This window comes from Coregonus lavaretus (assembly GCF_964263955.1).
Source record: "Coregonus lavaretus genome assembly, chromosome: 7".
Classification (NCBI taxonomy): domain Eukaryota; kingdom Metazoa; phylum Chordata; class Actinopteri; order Salmoniformes; family Salmonidae; genus Coregonus; species Coregonus lavaretus.
Genome location: NC_139994.1, coordinates 63098124 through 63116418, shown reverse-complemented (window position 1 = coordinate 63116418; position 18295 = coordinate 63098124). Strand labels below are relative to the sequence as shown.

The following is an 18295-nucleotide window of genomic DNA, read 5'->3' as shown; positions in this document are numbered from 1 at the left end:
GCAGGTTTTCCTACTTACAAAGCATGTAGAGGTCTGTAATTTTTATCATAGGTACACTTCAACTGTGAAAATCACATTGTATGATTTTTAAGTAATGAATTTGCATTTTATTGCATGACATAAGTATTTGATCACCTACCAACCAGTAAGAATTCCGGCTCTCACAGACCTGTTAGTTTTTCTTTAAGAAGCCCTCCTGTTCTCCACTCATTACCTGTATTAACTGCACCTGTTTGAATGTGTTACCTGTATAAAAGACACCTGTCCACACACTCAATCAAACAGACTCCAACCTCTCCACAATGGCCAAGACCAGAGAGCTGTGTAAGGACATGAGGGATAAAATTGTAGACCTGCACAAGGCTGGGATGGGCCACAGGACAATAGGCAAGCAGCTTGGTGAGAAGGCAACAACTGTTGGCGCAATTATTAGAAAATGGAAGAAGTTCAAGATGACAGTCAATCACCCTCGGTCTGGGGCTCCATGCAAGATCTCACCTCGTGGGGCATCAATGATCATGAGGAAGGTGAGGGATCAGCCCAGAACTACACGGCAGGACCTGGTCAATGACCTGAAGAGAGCTGGGACCACAGTCTCAAAGAAAACCATTAGTAACACACTAAGCCGTCATGGATTAAAATTCTGCAGCGCACGCAAGGTCCCCCTGCTCAAGCCAGCACATGTCCAGGCCCGTCTGAAGTTTGCCAATGACCATCTGGATGATCCAGAGGAGGAATGGGAGAAGGTCATGTGGTCTGATGAGACAAAAATATAGCTTTTTGGTCTAAACTCCACTCGCCGTGTTTGGAGGAAGAAGAAGGATGAGTACAACTCCAAGAACACCATCCCAACCGTGAAGCATGGAGGTGGAAACATCATTCTTTGGGGATGCTTTTCTGCAAAGGGGACAGGACGACTGCACCTTATTGAGGGGAGGATGGATGGGGCCACGTATCGCGAGATCTTGGCCAACAACCTCCTTCCCTCAGTAAGAGCATTGAAGATGGGTCGTGGCTGGGTCTTTCAGCATGACAACGACCCGAAACACACAGCCAGGGCATCTAAGGAGTGGCTCCGTAAGAAGCATCTCACGGTCCTGGAGTGGCCTAGCCAGTCTCCAGAACTGAACCCAATAGAAAATCTTTGGAGGGAGCTGAAAGTCTGTATTGCCCAGCGACAGCCCCGAAACCTGAAGGATCTGGAGAAGGTCTGTATGGAGGAGTGGGCCAAAATCCCTGCTGCAGTGTGTGCAAACCTGGTCAAGACCTACAGGAAACGTATGATCTCTGTAATTGCAAACAAAGGTTTCTGTACCAAATATTAAGTTCCGCTTTTCTTATGTATCAAATACTTATGTCATGCAATAAAATGCAAATTAATTACTTAAAAATCATACAATGTGATTTTCTGGATTTTTGTTTTAGATTCCGTCTCTCACAGTTGAAGTGTACATATGATAAAAATGACAGACCTCTACATGCTTTGTAAGTAGGAAAACCTGCAAAATCAGCAGTGTATCAAATACTTGTTCTCCCCACTGTATATATCACCTCTCTCATTGTTTTCCCTCGAAAGACCTTAGTCTGTGTCGAGGCCTTATTGGAATATTATTTTGCTTCCTCTCTCTTCCTGCTTCTTCAGGGTCTGAGAGAAAACAGTGAGAGAGATGTAGAGGGTGATGGGTGAAATAAAACACTCCGAAGGTAAGAAGAGAGAGAGAGAGAGAGAGAGAGAGAGAGAGAGAGAGAGAGAGAGAGAGAGAGAGAGAGAGAGAGAGAGAGAGAGAGAGAGGAGAGAGATAGAGAGAGAGAGAGAGAGAGAGAGAGAGAGAGAGAGAGAGAGAGAGAGAGAGAGAGAGAGAGAGAGAGAGAGAGAGAGGAGTCAGATGGGTTTAGGCATTTGAGAAACAGGGAGAGAGAGAGGGAGAGAGAGAGAGAGAGAGTGTGTGGTCAGACGGGTTTAGGCATTTGAGAAACAGGGAGAGAGAGAGGGAGAGAGAGGGAGAGAGAGAGAGAGTAGTCAGATGGGTTTAGGCATTTGAGAAACAGGGAGAGAGAGAGGGAGAGAGAGAGAGAGAGAGAGAGAGGGAGAGAGAGACAGGGAGAGAGAGAGAGAGAGAGAGAGAGGGCGAGAGAGAGAGACAGAGAGAGAGAGAGAGAGAGAGAGAGAGAGAGAGAGAGAGAGAGAGAGAGAGAGTAGTCAGAGGGGTCAGGAGCAGGTGGTCAGGCAGTGGAGGAGGAAGGTCGCCCCATTTCATGGTACTTTAAACTAGATGTTACTTCTACAATCTGGCCTGTCCAAGTCCATTCTGTCAAACCAAACAGAACTGGGTTTGGATAGCAGCGCTCCCCTTCAGCAGACTTAGTTGACTGCAAACAAAAAATACTACAAAGTTTTCCCTGCCGCATTATTTTTTTGTTTTCTGTTATTCCCAGCATAGTCCATTAAGCCTAAATTGTGTACTGCAGAAAGCTTCGCTGGTAATGAACTCTGCCTGTGTGTTCCAGCTGATTAGAAATGAGTGGATCATTATTGTTATGAATCACATGGACTGAGCAGGCTGTGAGTCAGCACAAGGCAGGGTCATTTTCAGGCGGAAAGAAATGACTTGAAACAATCCAGCGCTGCAGCAAGGGAAGAGAGGAAGAGAGGAGAAAGATGGGAAGAATAATGTTTTCTTCTCCTTCTCCGAAAAATGTTTCTGCCAAAAAAATGTGTTTTTTTGAAAGTTTTATTTTCTCCAAAGTGTTATCATGGGTCACTGGAGTGAGTGTCTAGTCTTTTGAGGGAAGATGAGACCTTTAATCGTTGTCCCAATTAATTTCACCTCTTAAATCAAACCAAAATCAAATCAAAATTGTATTGGTCACATGCGCCGAATACAACCTTACCGCGAAACGCTTACTTACGAGCCCTTAACCAAACAATGCAGAGTTTCTAAAAAGGTAAGTAAGAAAAATGTGCTCAATAGACTAAAGGAAAAATTGTAACACAATAAAATAACAATAACGAGGCTCAAAAAGGTTTTCCTTTCAACCATTATGGTGGATCTTTGACCATTCACAGATATAAGTATGTTATAATGGATTGCTTGGCAACACTTTTACATTATATTAATCAGCCAAGTAATACCATTGCATTAACATGCTGTTGATTGTATTTAAGTCATTACATTGTACATGCATTCAAATCAGATAGCAACGGCGTTGAGGAAACACAGAAGCCATTTGGTGCGTCAATCAATTTAGGTCGTCTCAGGTTGGGTGAATGCTGTAACTTTGGCTGTTACCTTTCTCTTTTGACACAAACTCACTGGCAGATGGGTCAGTTACCGGCAGGACGATGGGACCTCCAATAATGACACTCTCATGGACATACAGTACCAGTCAAAAGTTTGGGTTTTTCTTTATTTTTTTTTACTATTTTCTACATTGTAGAATAATAGTGAAGATATCAAAACTATGAAATAACACATATGGAATCGTGTATTAACCAAAAAGAGTGTTAAACAAATCTAAATATATTTTATATTTGAGACTCTTCAAAGTAGCCACCCTTTGCCTTGATGACAGCTTTGCACACTCTTGGCATTCTCTGAACCAGCTTCACCTCAATTAACAGGTGTGCCTTCTTAAAAGTTAATTTGTGGAATTTCTTTCCTTCTTAATGCGTTTGAGCCAATCAGTTGTGTTGTGACAAGGTAGGGGTGGTATACAGAAGATAGCCCTATTTGGTAAAAGACCAAGTCCATATTATGGCAAGAACAGCTCAAATAAGCAAAGAGAAAACGAAGAAGAGACTTGCTTGGGCCAAGAAACACAAGCAATGGACATTAGACAGGTGGAAATCTGTCCTGTGAGATTTTTGGTTCCAACCGCCGTGTCTTTGTGAGATGCAGAGTAGGTGAACGGATGATCTCCGCATGTGTGGGACCCACCGTGAAACATGGAGGAGGAGGTGTGATGGTGTGGGGGGGACTTTGCTGGTGACACTGTCTGTGATTTATTTAGAATTCAAGGCACACTTTACAAGCATGACTACCACAGTATTCTGCAGTGATACACCAACCCATCTGGTTTGCGCTTTGTGGGACTATCATTTGTTTTTCAACAGGACAATGACCCAACACACCTCCAGGCTGTGTAAGGGCTATTTGACCAAGAAGGAGAGTGATGGAGTGCTGCATCAGATGACCTGGCCTCCACAATCACCCGACCTCAACCCAATTGAGATGGTTTGGGGTGAGTTGGACCGCATAGTGAAGGAAAGGCAGCCAACAAGTGCTCAGCATATGTGGGAACTCCTTCAAGACTGTTGGAAAAGCATTCCAGGTGAAGCTGGTTGAGAGAAGGCCAGGAGTGTGGCAAGCCCCTGTTATGATTCCTCTGTAGCTCAATTGGTAGAGCACGGCGCTTGTAATGCCAGGGTAGTGGGTTCGATCCCCGGGACCACCCATACGTAAAAATGTATGCACACATGACTGTAAGTCGCTTTGGATAAAAGCGTCTGCTAAATGGCATATTATATTATAAGGCAAAGGGTGGCTACTTTGAAGAATCTCAAATATAAAATATATTTTGATTTGTTTAACACTTTTTTGGTTACTACATGATTCCATATGTGTTATTTCATAGTTTTGATGTCTTCACTATTATTCTACAATGTAGAAAATAGTAAAAATAAAGAAAAACTCTGGAATGAGTAGGTGGGTCCAAACTTTTGACTGATACTGTCAAACCATTCTATCCTGTCTGTCCTTCTCTGTGACATTCTCATGGACATATAGTGCATTCGGAAAGTATTCAGACGCCTTCCCTTTTTCCACATTTTGTTACGTTATAGCCTTATTCTAAAATGGATTAAATAAAAAATTTTCCTCATCAATCTACACACTTACCCCATAATGACGAAGTGAAAACTGGTTTTTAGAGATTTTAGCAAATATATTAAAAATAAAAAACAGAAATACCTTATTTACATAAGTGTTCAGACCCCTTTGCTATGAGACTCGAAATTGAGCTCAGGTGTATCCTGTTTTCATTGATCATCCGTGAGATATTTCCACAACTTGATTGGAGTCCACCTGTGGTAAATTCTATTGACTGGACATGATTTGGAAAGGCACACACCTGGCCATATAAGGTCCCACAGTTGACAGTGCATGTCAGAGCAAAAACCAAGCCATGAGGTCGAAGGAATTGTCCGTAGAGCTCCGAGTCAGGCACAGATCTGGGGAAGGGTACCAAAACATTTCTGCAGCATTGAAGGTCCCCAAGAACACAGTGGCCTCCATCATTATTAAATGGAAGAAGTTTGGAACCACCAAGACTCTTCCTAGAGCTGGCCACCCGGCCAAACTGAGCAATCTGGGGAGAAGGGCCTTGGTCAGGGAGGTGAACAAGAACCCAATGGTCACTCTGACAGAGCTCCAGAGTTCCTCTGTGGAGATGGGAGAACCTTCCAGAAGGACAACCATCTCTGCAGCACTCCACCAATCAGGCCTTTATGGTAGAGTGGACAGACGGAAGCCACTTCTCAGTAAAAGGCACATGACAGCCCGATTGGAGTTTGTCAAAAGTTACCTAAAGACTCTCAGACCATGAGAAACAAGATTCTCTGGTCTGAGGAAACCAAGATTGAACTCTTTGACCTGAATGCCAATAGTCACATCTGGAGGAAACCTGGCACCATCCGTACGGTGAAGCATGGTGGTGGCAACATCATGCTGTGGGGATGTTTTTCAGCGGCAGGGACTGGGAGACTAGTCAGGATCAAGGGAAAGATGAACGGAGCAAAGTACAGAGAGGTCCTTGATGAAAACCTGCTCCAGAGCGCTCAGGACTTCAGACTGGGGCGAAGGTTTACCTTCCAAAAGGACAACGACCCTAAGCACACAGCCAAGACAACGGAGGAGTGGCTTTGGGACAAGTCTCTGAATGTCCTTGAGTAGCCCTGCCAGAGTCCAGACTCAAACCCGATCTAACATCTCTGGAGAGACCTGAAAATAGCTTTGCAGCGACGCTCCCCATTCAACCTGATAGAGCTTGAGAGGATCTGCAGAGAAGAATGGGGGAAACTCCCAAGTACAGGTGTGCCAAGCTTGTAGCGTCATACCCAAGAAGACTCGACGCTGTAATCACTGCCAAAGGTGCTTCAACAAAGTACTGAGTAAAGGGTCTGAATACTTATGTAAATGAGATATTTCAGTTTAATTTTTTTATATAAATGTGCACAAATTTCTAAAAACCTGTTTTTGCTTTGTCATTATGGGGTATTGTGTGTTGATTCATGAGGGAGACAACAATTTAATCCATTTTAGAATAAGGCTGTAACGTAACAAAATGTGGAAAAAGTCAAGGGGTCTGAATAATTTCCAAATGCACTGTATGTCAAGATAAACCATCCGGTGCTTTTTTCCCATAGTTGGGTTTTTCCTTTGTTCGTCTCAATCAATGTGGAAAAACAACGTGGAGGTAAATGCTGTTGAGAGAGAGATGGATGGGAAGAGAGAGAGGGGAAGAGAGAGAGGGGAAGAGAGAGAGGGGAAGAGAAAGAAGAGAAACAAAAGGTGTGAGAAATAGTTTTCTCCTTCATCAGCTCTTTAGTTTCCTAATGGCTCGCCCTAGTCCTAAGTGTGCATTGTACCAAAAGGTATTTTGTGAGATTTTGTCCATGTGTTTACTTAACCGGTGGAGTAAAACTAAATAATGAGTTCTTAGTAATGTATTTCAGTTCTTAGTAATGTATTTTAGTTCTTAGCAATATATTTTAGTTCTTACTAATGAATTTTAGTTCTTAATAATGTATTTTAGTTCTTAGTAATGTATTTTAGTTCTTAGTAATGTATTTCAGTTCTTACTAATGAATTTTAGTTCTTAATAATGTATTTTAGCGATGGGAATACAGTTTTTATTTTAGTTACGTATTTGGAAAAGAATGCATTGGAGAAGTTAGCTCAACATCAAACATTTCCCTACGATGAGGTCATCTTGTTGGGACGTTTCTATCTTTGACATTTTACCAACACTAGTACACGTACGCCTACACATTTTCACAGAGCACGCTTTTCTTTTTAGAAGTACTTCCAACTAATCAACCCCTAGTCTGAGCGGACTTGAAGACGGCAGTAAATCTGGAAACAACCCTGACATACAGGACTTGTCTTCTCCACAGACACATAGACATAAACACATCCAGCTGTACTAACAGCAGTAATAGGAGACATGGTGTCCATCCCAAATAGCACACTATTCCCTATATACTGCACTATGCACTATACACTAACCCATAGGGTTCTGGTCAAAAGTAGTTCACTATATATAGAGAATAGGGTGTCATTTGGAACGCAACAATGGACAAGCTTGGAGAGAGAGAGAAGCAGGCAGACATGAAAGATGATTTAACCGTAGAGAGATTCCACACTCTGTAACTGGAGATCATTTAACCCTAGGGAGATTCCATGCTCTGTAACTGGAGATCATTTAACTTTAGAGAAATTCCAAGCTCTGTAACTGGAGATTATTTAACCCTAGAGAGATTCCACACTCTGTAATTGGAGATAATTTAACTTTAGAGAAATTCCAAGCTCTGTAACTGGAGATTATTTAACCCTAGAGAGATTCCACGCTCTGTAACTGGAGATTTTTTAACCCTAGAGGGATTCCACGTTCTGTAACTGGAGATGATTTATACCCTAGAGAGATTCCACGCTCTGTAACTGGAGATTATTTAACCCGAGAGAGATTCCACATTCTGTAACTGGAGATAATTTAATCCTAGAGAGATTCCACGCTCTGTAACTGGAGATTATTTAACCCGAGAGAGATTCCACGTTCTGTAACTGGAGATAATTTAACCCTAGAGAGATTCCACGCTCTGTAACTGGAGATCACCTAACCCTAGAGAGATTCCACGTTCTGTAACTGGAGATAATTTAATCCTAGAGAGATTCCACGTTCTGTAACTGGAGATCACCTAACCCTAGAGAGATTCCACGTTCTGTAACTGGAGATAATTTAACCCGAGAGAGATTCCACATTCTGTAACTGGAGATAATTTAATCCTAGAGAGATTCCACGCTCTGTAACTGGAGATTATTTAACCCGAGAGAGATTCCACGTTCTGTAACTGGAGATAATTTAACCCTAGAGAGATTCCACGCTCTGTAACTGGAGATCACCTAACCCTAGAGAGATTCCACGTTCTGTAACTGGAGATAATTTAATCCTAGAGAGATTCCACGCTCTGTAACTGGAGATCACCTAACCCTAGAGAGATTCCACGCTCTGTAACTGGAGATTATTACACACGTACACACACACACCCACACACCCACCCACCCACCCACACACACACACACACACACACACACACACACACACACACACACACACACACACACAGTAATTGAAAAAGCCCCACTGGAGGTCCCTTTGAAAGTGTTGCCTGCAAAGAGAGACAGCGACAGAGAGATGGAGAGAAGAGAAATGGGGACAGCGGTGATTTGTTGACTGGTAGCTTGGATGTTGCTTCAGCCTGGGCGTTCATTAACCGCCCCGGAGCCTTCGTCTAGCCGCGGTCCATCATTTTGGGGCAATAGTGATGGAGGACCCCATTCCCCCTCCACTCTCTAATGCGGTCTGCTAAAGCCATTAGGCTGGGTTAATGATTTCTGCAGAGACTATGCCTTTAATGACAGAGCAGGGGAGTTGCTGTGGCATTTCTGGAGCTTGGCAGGCTGGCAGCCTGGCACAGTGCTTTCCTACTGTATACTGTTGCTTGTGTGACCGACCTCGGTTTGAACACCGGGTCTCCTGCGTGCCACAAGATTCTGTTAGCCCGCTGCGCTAAAGCCTAGGCATTAGTTTGGGAATCCAATGCACATTTCCTGGTCTCGGGAAAGGTTACTTTGCGGCATAGCTTAAAATGTCTTGGTTTGGAGTCTGACGTCTGTTTTTTATTCAGCCAGGCAATTTTTCATAACAGATGTGCAACTTCCTGTACAAGCTAGTTTTATAGTAAGAAAGGAAATCTGCAAGGTGAGTTTCTCTGCACTCATATTTAGTCATTTCCTTCATTGAAGTGTTTCACCAAGGGCTGCAGAAAGAGTTGCAGCAGTTCTATGTGGTATTCTAGAGGGCATATATAACCGCTTCAGACCGTAACTTTGCCACTCAGATTTTCCTAAGTGCCTCAGCAGAGAAAAACCAGGCACTAAGACAGATCTGGAAGACGTTCACAGGCGCAACACATCCCCTCAGCAGATCAATCAACAGATCAATACTACATCTATGGCCATCAGAGTTCCATTTCATAAGCCCCAAAATTGAGTCGGTATTAACCTGCCTTGTCCACATTAGCCTTGAAACCGGCGAGGCTGCTATAAGGCTGCAGTGTGGATGTTTCTGGGGGTTTAGCTATGGAAGGGGAGGTGTGGATGTTTCTGGGGGTTTAGCTATGGGAGGGGAGGTGTGGATGTTTCTGGGGGTTTAGCTATGGGAGGGGAGGTGTGGATGTTTCTGGGGGTTTAGCTATGGGAGGGGAGGTGTGGATGTTTCTGGGGGTTTAGCTATGGGAGGGGAGGTGTGGATGTTTCTGGGGGTTTAGCTATGGGAGGGGAGGTGTGGATGTTTCTGGGGGTTTAGCTATGGGAGGGGAGGTGTGGATGTTTCTGGGGGTTTAGCTATGGGAGGGGAGGTGTGGATGTTTCTGGGGGTTTAGCTATGGGAGGGGAGGTGTGGATGTTTCTGGGGGTTTAGCTATGGAAGGGGAGAGAGGATATGGCGGGGGTGGGGGTTGGAGAGGAGAGCAGGGGGAGATGGGTGAGTCCATATGGTTTTTGACAGGTCAGGGGCGTAGTCGGGTCACAAGAGAGCGAAACAGACCCCATCCAGGCAACCAGAGGGGTGCTCCGTGCAGACCTGCGTTCAAATACTATTTGAAATCTTTCAAATACTTTGAGCATTCGCATTAGTCTGCCTCAAGTGGCCAGATATTGGTTCCTTTGCTCTAGGCAAGCTCAATCAAGCCCAGATGAAGTATTTGAAATGATTGTCAATACTATTTGAACCCAGGTCCGGTGCTCTGTTCTGTTCCACTATTATATATTATTATATTATATTTCACCAAGGTCCCAATTCTGATTCTGAAAGACTCAAATGTTATGGTGGTAATGCTTCCCCCTAGAAGGTACAGGAGAAATACTACTGACATTTATGGAGTCCTCTCACTCATATCAGTTATTAATTGGTGACCTTAACCAGGAGCGAAACATTTCATCTGAACCCCCCCCCCCCCCACCCCCCCTTGAGGTAACACAGAGGGGATTATCTGAATCCATATTTTAAAAATCCAAAGTGTTCTAGTGGGTGGCGTATGATATCCACCAACCCCACACTAAAAACCCTGTGTAGCTCACATACAAATCTCCCCACAAAGCACTGATTGAGTAGGTGTTATGTAGAAATACACTGAGGAGAATGAACATATTCAGATATAAGAGGCTGTTAATGGATGTCCAACAGTGGTGAACAAGGTATTTTGAGAGCGTTTGCAGTGTGGTTTGGATGTGTTTTCAAAAGCGGGACCTGACACGGACGTGGAAAGAGGTTCTATACAAAGGCAACCCTCTCTCTTGCTGGGCGGCCATTGTTTGCATAACTGGATGAGCTTTCTCAGAGAGCCCTCGACCTGAAAGCCACTCACTTAAAGGCAAAAAAGGCAGAATTATGGTGACTGCGATGGAAGAGGTAGGGGTAGAGGCAAGGGATTCTGGAGTTCGCAGCTTCGCCATCATGGACTGGTGCCTCGACTTAATTAGACACAGCGGGAACTTTGTGTTCAAATCAAAGAGCGTTGATGAGTTGCCTATGTAGAGACTTACCAATGTTATCTGCTTCAGGGACAACGGCATCAGCACGGCAGAAACCATCAGATGTACATATCAGATTCAGAATGACTGGGATGTGCATGATAAGGTTCAAGATAAGGTTCAAGGCTGAATCTCTCTCTCTGTCCTCTCTCTCTCTCTCTCTCTCTCTCTCTCTCTCTCTCTCTCTCTCTCTCTCTCTTCTCTCTCTCTCTTTCTCTCTCTCTCTCTGTCTCTCTCTCTCTCTCTCTCTCTCTCTCTCTCTCTCTCTATCTCTCTCTCTCTCTCTCTCTCTCTCTCTCTCTCTCTCTCTCTCTCTCTCTCTCTGTCTCTCTCTCTCTCTCTCTCTCTCTCTCTCTCTATCTCTCTCTCTCTCTCTCTCTCTCTCTCTCTCTCTCTCTCTCTCTATCTCTCGCTCTCTCTCTCTCTCTCTCTCTCTCTCTCTCTCTCTCTCTCTCTCTCTCTCTCTCTCTGTCTCTCTCTCTCTCTCTCTGTCTCTCTCTCTCTCTCTCTCTCTCTCTCTCTCTCTCTCTCTCTCTCTCTCTCTCTCTCTCTCTCTATCTCTCTCTATCTCTCTCTCTCTCTCTCTCTCTCTCTCTCTCATAATGATTAGCCTATTTATTTCCACGCGTCTTCTCTGCAAGGGTCCATGTTAATGACCCGGCACCGCCTGATTGGCCCTGGCGGTGACTCATCCAATCAGTAGGCCAGAGATCGAGCAGATGATAGACTCAGACAAATGAGGGGTCTATCCTCTCCACCCACAAGTTTGTTCTTTCTCATTTCCTGGAAGGATGATTCTGGGTTTGCATCCACAGGCAGGCGGGTTCTCTCATTCAGTACATGGAGGAGAGGAGAATACATTACAGGAAAGGAAAAGAACTGAGAGGAAAGGAAAGGAAATTAGAGGAGAGGAAAGGAAAGGAACTGAGAGGAAAGGAAAGGAAATGAGAGGAGAGGAAAGGAAAGGAACTGAGAGGAGAGGAAAGGAAATGAGAGGAAAGGAAAGGAAAGGAAAGGAAAGGAAAGGAAAGGAAAGGAAAGGAAATGTGAGGAAAGGAAATGAGAGGAGAGGAAAGGAAAATAAATGAGAGGAAAGGAAATGAAATGAGAGTAGACCTTGATTTCTCAGCTGATACAATTATCCTTTGAATAAGACTTGAATATGTCTGTTGAAGTTCACACAATCAGCATACAGCACAAGCATGTCCATGACTCACGTTACAGAGAATAGCCACCTAGGTTATAATTATAAAGATCAACACATACATTTTGCTTTTCTGACAGTAGTACATTGGCTTCATCCAAATGGCACCCTATTCCCTATAGCAGGGTTTCCCAAACTCGGTCCTGGGCCCCACCTGGGTGCACGTTTGGGTTTTTGCCGTAGCACTACACAACTGATTCAAATAATCAAAGCTGGATTTTGAGTTGCTTATTTGAATCAGCTGTGTAGTACTAGGACAAAACCCAAAATGTGCACCCAGGGAGGGCCCCAAGACCGAGTTTGGGGAACCCTGCCCTATAGTGCACTTCGGAAAGTATTCAGACCCCTTGACTTTTTCCACATTTTGTTACGTTACAGCCTTATTCTAAAATGGATTTTAAAAAACAATATCTCAACATCTCAACAGGTTTTTAGAAATTCTTGCAAATGTATTACAAATAAAAACAGAAATACCTTATTTACATAAGTATTCAGACCCTTTGCTATGAGACTCGAAATTGAGGTCAGGTGCTTCCTGTTTCCATTGATCATCTTTGAGATGTTTCTACAACTTGATTGGAATCCACCTGTGGTAAATTTAATTGATTGGACATGATTTGGAAAGGCACACACCTGTCTATATAAGGTTCCACAGTTGACAGTGCATGTCAGAGCAAAAACCAAGCCATGAGGTTGAAGGAATTGTCCGTAGAGCTCAGAGACAGTATTGTGTCGAGGCACAGATCTGGGGAAGGGTACCAAAAAATGTCTGCAACATTGAAGGTCCCAAGAACACAGTGGCCGCCATCATTCTTAAATGAAAAGTTTGGAACCACCAAGACTCTTCCTAGAGCTGGCCGCCCAGCTAAACTGAGCAATCGTGGGAGAAGGGCCTTGTTCAGGGAGGTGACCAAGAACCCGATGGTCACTCTGACAGAGCTCCAGAGTTCCTCTATGGAGATGGGAGAAACTTCCAGAAGGACAACAATCTCTGCAGCACTCCACCAATCAGGCCTTTATGGTAGAGTGGCCAGCCGGAAGTCACTCCTCAGTAAAAGGCACATGACAGTCCGCTTGGAGTTTGCCAAAAGGCACCTAAAGACTCTCAGACCATGAGAAACAAGATTCTCTGGTCTGATGAAACCAAGATTGAACTCTTTGGCTTGAATGCCAAGCGTCACGTCTGGAGGAAACCTGGCACCATCCCTACAGTGAAGCATGGTGGTGGCAGCATCATGCTGTGGGGATGTTTTTCAGCGGCAGGCACAGGGAGACTAGCCAGGATCGAGGCAAAGATGAACGGAGCAAAGTACAGAGAGATCCTTGATGAAAACCTGCTCCAGAGCGCTCAGGACCTCAGACTGGGGTGAAGGTTCACCTTCCAACAGGACAACGACCCAAGACAACGCAGGAGTGGCTTCGGGACAAGTCTCTGAATGTCCTTGAGTAGCCCAGCCAGAGCCCGGACTTGAACCCGATAGAACATCTCTGTAGAGACCTGAAAATATCTGTGCAGCAACGCTCCCCATCCAACCTGACAGAGCTTGAGAGGATCTGCAGAGAAGAATGGGAGAAACTCCCCAAATACAGGTGTGCCAAGCTTGTAGCGTCATACCCAAGAAGACTCAAGGCTGTAATCGCTGCCAAAGATGCTTCAACAAAGTACTGCGTAAAGGGTCTGAATACTTAAGCAAATGTGATATTTCAGTTTTTGGCTGTTGACCATCTGCAATCATCCTCACGGTTTAAGTGGAGGAATGTTTGAGAAGGTATGGAGAGTTATTGCATAGAGTTTTTGTTCAGGGTTTCTTATGACCACAACAATCTGACTGTAATTAATTTGTTCTCCAGTTATAATTCACGTATTGTGAGTCTGAACCTTGACTCATTCTGGACCTTTACTCATTCTGGACCTTGACTCATTCTGGACCTTGACTCATTCGGGACCTTGACTCATTCTGGATCTTGACTCAGTCTGGACCTTGAATCATTCTGAAGTTTTAATCATTCTGAACCTTGACTCATTCTGAACCTTGACTCATTCTGGACCTTGACTCATTCGGGACCTTGACTCATTCTGGATCTTGACTCAGTCTGGACCTTGAATCATTCTGAACGTTGAATCATTCTGAACCTTGACTCATTCTGAACCTTGACTCAGTCTGGACCTTGACTCATTCTGGACCTTTACTCATTCTGAACCTTTACTCATTCTGGATCTTGACTCATTCAGGACCTTGACTCATTCTGGACCTTGACTCAGTCTGGACCTTGACTCATTCTGAACCTTGACTCATTCTGGATCTTGAATCATTCTGAACCTTGAATCATTCTGAACTTGACTCATTCTGAACCTTGAATCATTCTGAACCTTGACTCATTCTGAACCTTGACTCAGTCTGAACCTTTACTCAGTCTGGACCTTTACTCATTTTGGACCTTGACTCAGCCTAGACCATGACTCATTCTGGACCTTGAATCATTCTGGACCTTGACTCATTCTGGACCTTGACTCATTCTGGACCTTGACTCAGTCTGGACGTTGACTCAGTAAAAACTGAACATTTTTATTCAAGGGAGCTTTTGTCTGTGGATAGTCTGGATACGTTAAAAGCCCTCTGCCAGTTAGTCACAGGTTCAGAAAGAACACGGCACAAAGGCAACATAGAGCATCATGGTTGCATTCCAAGTACCCCCCCCTGCCCCCCACTGCCATACCAAGTACCCCCCCCCCTGCCCCCCACTGCCATACCAAGTACCCCCCCCCCGCCCCCCCACTGCCATACCAAGTACCCCCCCCTGCCCCCCACTGCCATACCAAGTACCCCCCCCCGCCCCCCACTGCCATACAAGTACCCCCCCCTGCCCCCCACTGCCATACCACGTACCCCCCCGCCCCCTGCCATACCAAGTACCCCCCCCTGCCCCCCACTGCCATACCAAGTACCCCCCCCCTGCCCCCCACTGCCATACCAAGTACCCCCCCCCTGCCCCCCACTGCCATACCAAGTACCCCCCCCCTGCCCCCCACTGCCATACCAAGTACCCCCCCCTGCCCCCCACTGCCATACCAAGTACCCTCCCCCCGCCCCCCACTGCCTACCAAGTACCCCCCCTGCCCCCACTGCCATACCAAGTACCCCCCCTGCCCCCCACTGCCATCCCAAATACCCCCCCCGCCCCCACTGCATCCCAATACCCCCCCCTGCCCCCCACTGCCATACCAAGTACCCTCCCCCCGCCCCCCACTGCCATCCCAAATACCCCCCCGCCCCCCACTGCCATACCAAGTACCCCCCCCTGCCCCCCCCCCCCCCCCACACTCCACAAGCTGTAACCACCCTTACAGTTACACTCATTCAAAACCTCTAAAAAAACGGAGAACAATAATCAATAATCATTGGGTAATTAGCCATTTATTGATCAGTAAATGAAAAAATCTCTGGAAACCTCTATATAACTCCTGTATAACCTTCATGAGAGCCCACAACCGCTCTGTTGCCCTCTTACTGTGTGGCAATGAATGTGTTGCTCCTCATTGACCCCCCTGTGTTTGTGTCTTTGCCAGGGGAGTCAAGGGGACAGACCGTGACAGCACAGTGGATCTCTCACGGACGCACCAAGAGGGAGGATGCTGGGACTTCTACAACACAGGTCAGTCACAACCCTCCCATCAACGTCGCTCCAAGTTCCCATAGAACCTTCTCCTTGCGTTTGTCTGGCCTCCTACAGTCCATGTTTGGTGGTGTGGACGCGCTGAGCAGCTTTCTAAATCACTTGGGATTCGGGATTTGCAATCACACATAAATGTACATGTAATGTTGGTTTATATGATGTAATTGTTTAGCCGAGGTATTTTTTCTACCCATGTTGTCTTCCCACACAGACATCCTCCTACTCTCACACACGCACGCACCCACGCGCACACACTCACACACACACACACACACAAAAGCACACATGCACACACACACTCGCACACACGCTCACACACACACTCACACACGCACACTCGCACACACACTCACACACACACTCACGCACACACACTCGCACACACACTCACAGACACGCACGCACACTCGCACGCACACTCGCACACACACACACCACACACACACACTCGCACGCTCGCACACTCGCACACACACTCACACACTCGCACACTCGCACACTCGCACACTTACTCGCGAACTTGCACTCGCACTGACACACACACGCACACACACACACACACACAGTTGGCAGGTCTAGGAGGAGTACTACTGAGAGATAATCAACCATATGTTTAGAAAGGTGAAGTGGAGTAAAGGTAGTACATTACATCATATACATTACATCAATACATTACATCATATACATTACATCACATACATTACATCGTATACAATACTGTTTTATTACGGATATAATTGTTATTTACAGTACTGCTCATTCACCAAAGGTTGGGCCGTTCCATTTTCCCTTCAAGCAGCAGACTGAGGGAAGATTAACAATGGGACATTTACACTGAAGTTTGGCTGCTTCATAAAACTGTCCCATGGAACAAGTTGCCTGTCGTCTGCCCCGCAGGCAGCAGGACTGAGGAAACTGCTACTGTCAACGAGCCGAGTATCTGACATCGTCTGTTTGGCAGTCTGAGTTCCCTATAGGAACTCTTATCCATAAAAAAAAACACAGTAGAGATGTCTCGAGTTCTATGACAACTTTATATGGCAAGTTTATGTTTTCTGTGGCAAATTTTCTATGGCCGTTTTTTTCTATGGCAGGTTCCTATAACTCAATTAAGTCTTGAACGCACTCCCGAGTCAATGTGGGTTTTGTGTAAAGATCGACTTTGAACATGAACTAAATCCGTCTGAATCCATCCGTCGCTGTTGGCGTTGTCCGATGTGGCGTAGCGTGGTCGAATCACACCACGGAGCTATTGCCTCCTCTTTGCACTCTATGTAAATGGAATGTTTACTGTGAACATGGTCACTATTGGCAACCAGATCGTCTTGTTTCATCGTCTGTGGACACAGACATTTCGGCTGTTATATTATCGTACCAACTTGTCGAGGGCTGTCGAGGTGTATGTGATGAATATGAAAAGATCAAAATACCAAATACTACTTGCACTTTTACTCTTTTTTCTTTAGGGGAAAAAAGCTGAATTTGACCTTTGTTTAGAACAAGACCTCACACACACCAAACACCACTCTCTTTCTCCCTACCATTCCCTCCCTCCCTCCCATCCAGCCCAACAAACAGTTTGGAAGCAACTGTGGCAGATGTGACTGTGATTAACCGCCCATGGTCTCATGGGGTGGAAGAGGGATGAATAGAGCTCTCTCTGTATCTATTACACTTCCATGTAGTTGGCCGTGGCCATGGAGAGAGGCATGTGGAGATGGCAGAGGGCCCTGCTGTAGGGGAGCAGATGGCCCCGCTTGGCCTGGTGCTAGCCAGGGAGAGGGAGAGGCCTGCTACTACCCAGGGAGAGGGAGAGGCCTGCTCCTAGCCAAGGAGAGGGAGAGGCCTGCTACTAGTCAGGGAGAGGGAGATAGAGGGAGAGGCCTGCTACTAGCCAGGGAGAGGGAGAGGCCTGCTGCTAGCCAGGGAGAGGGAGAGGCCTGCTACTAGTCAGGGAGAGGGAGATAGAGGGAGAGGCCTGCTACTAGCCAGGGAGAGGGAGAGGCCTGCTACTACCCAGGGAGAGGGAGAGGCCTGCTGCTAGCCAAGGAGAGGGAGAGGCCTGCTGCTAGCCAGGGAGAGGGAGAGGCCTGCTGCTAGCCAGGGAGAGGGAGAGGCCTGCTGCTAGCCAGGGAGAGGGAGAGGCCTGCTACTAGCCAGGGAGAGGGAGAGGCCTGCTACTAGCCAGGGAGAGGGAGAGGCCTGCTACTAGCCAAGGAGAGGGAGAGGCCTGCTACTAGCCAGGGAGAGGGAGAGGCCTGCTGCTAGCCAGAGAGAGGGAGAGGCCTGCTGCTAGCCAAGGAGAGGGAGATAGAGGGAGAGGCCTGCTACTAGCCAGGGAGAGGGAGAGGCCTGCTACTAGCCAGGGAGAGGGAGAGGCCTGCTGCTAGCCAGGGAGAGGGAGAGGCCTGCTGCTAGCCAAGGAGAGGCCTGCTACTAGCCAGGGAGAGGGAGATAGAGGGAGAGGCCTGCTGCTAGCCAGGGAGAGGGAGAGGCCTGCTGCTAGCCAGGGAGAGGGAGAGGCCTGCTACTAGCCAGGGAGAGG

At 46.1% G+C, this 18295-nt stretch overlaps 1 protein-coding gene across 1 annotated transcript in view; it reads left to right on the top strand.

Annotated features, from left to right (window-relative positions):
• The window catches only part of LOC311132620 (disintegrin and metalloproteinase domain-containing protein 33-like), a 96098-nt gene that overhangs the window by 9292 nt on the left and 68511 nt on the right, over positions 1-18295 (top strand). The window contains exon 2 of the mRNA XM_084165866.1: positions 15644-15729. Within this exon, the coding sequence (XP_084021992.1) occupies positions 15644-15729 (86 nt within the window). The remainder of the gene's footprint in view (positions 1-15643; positions 15730-18295) is intronic.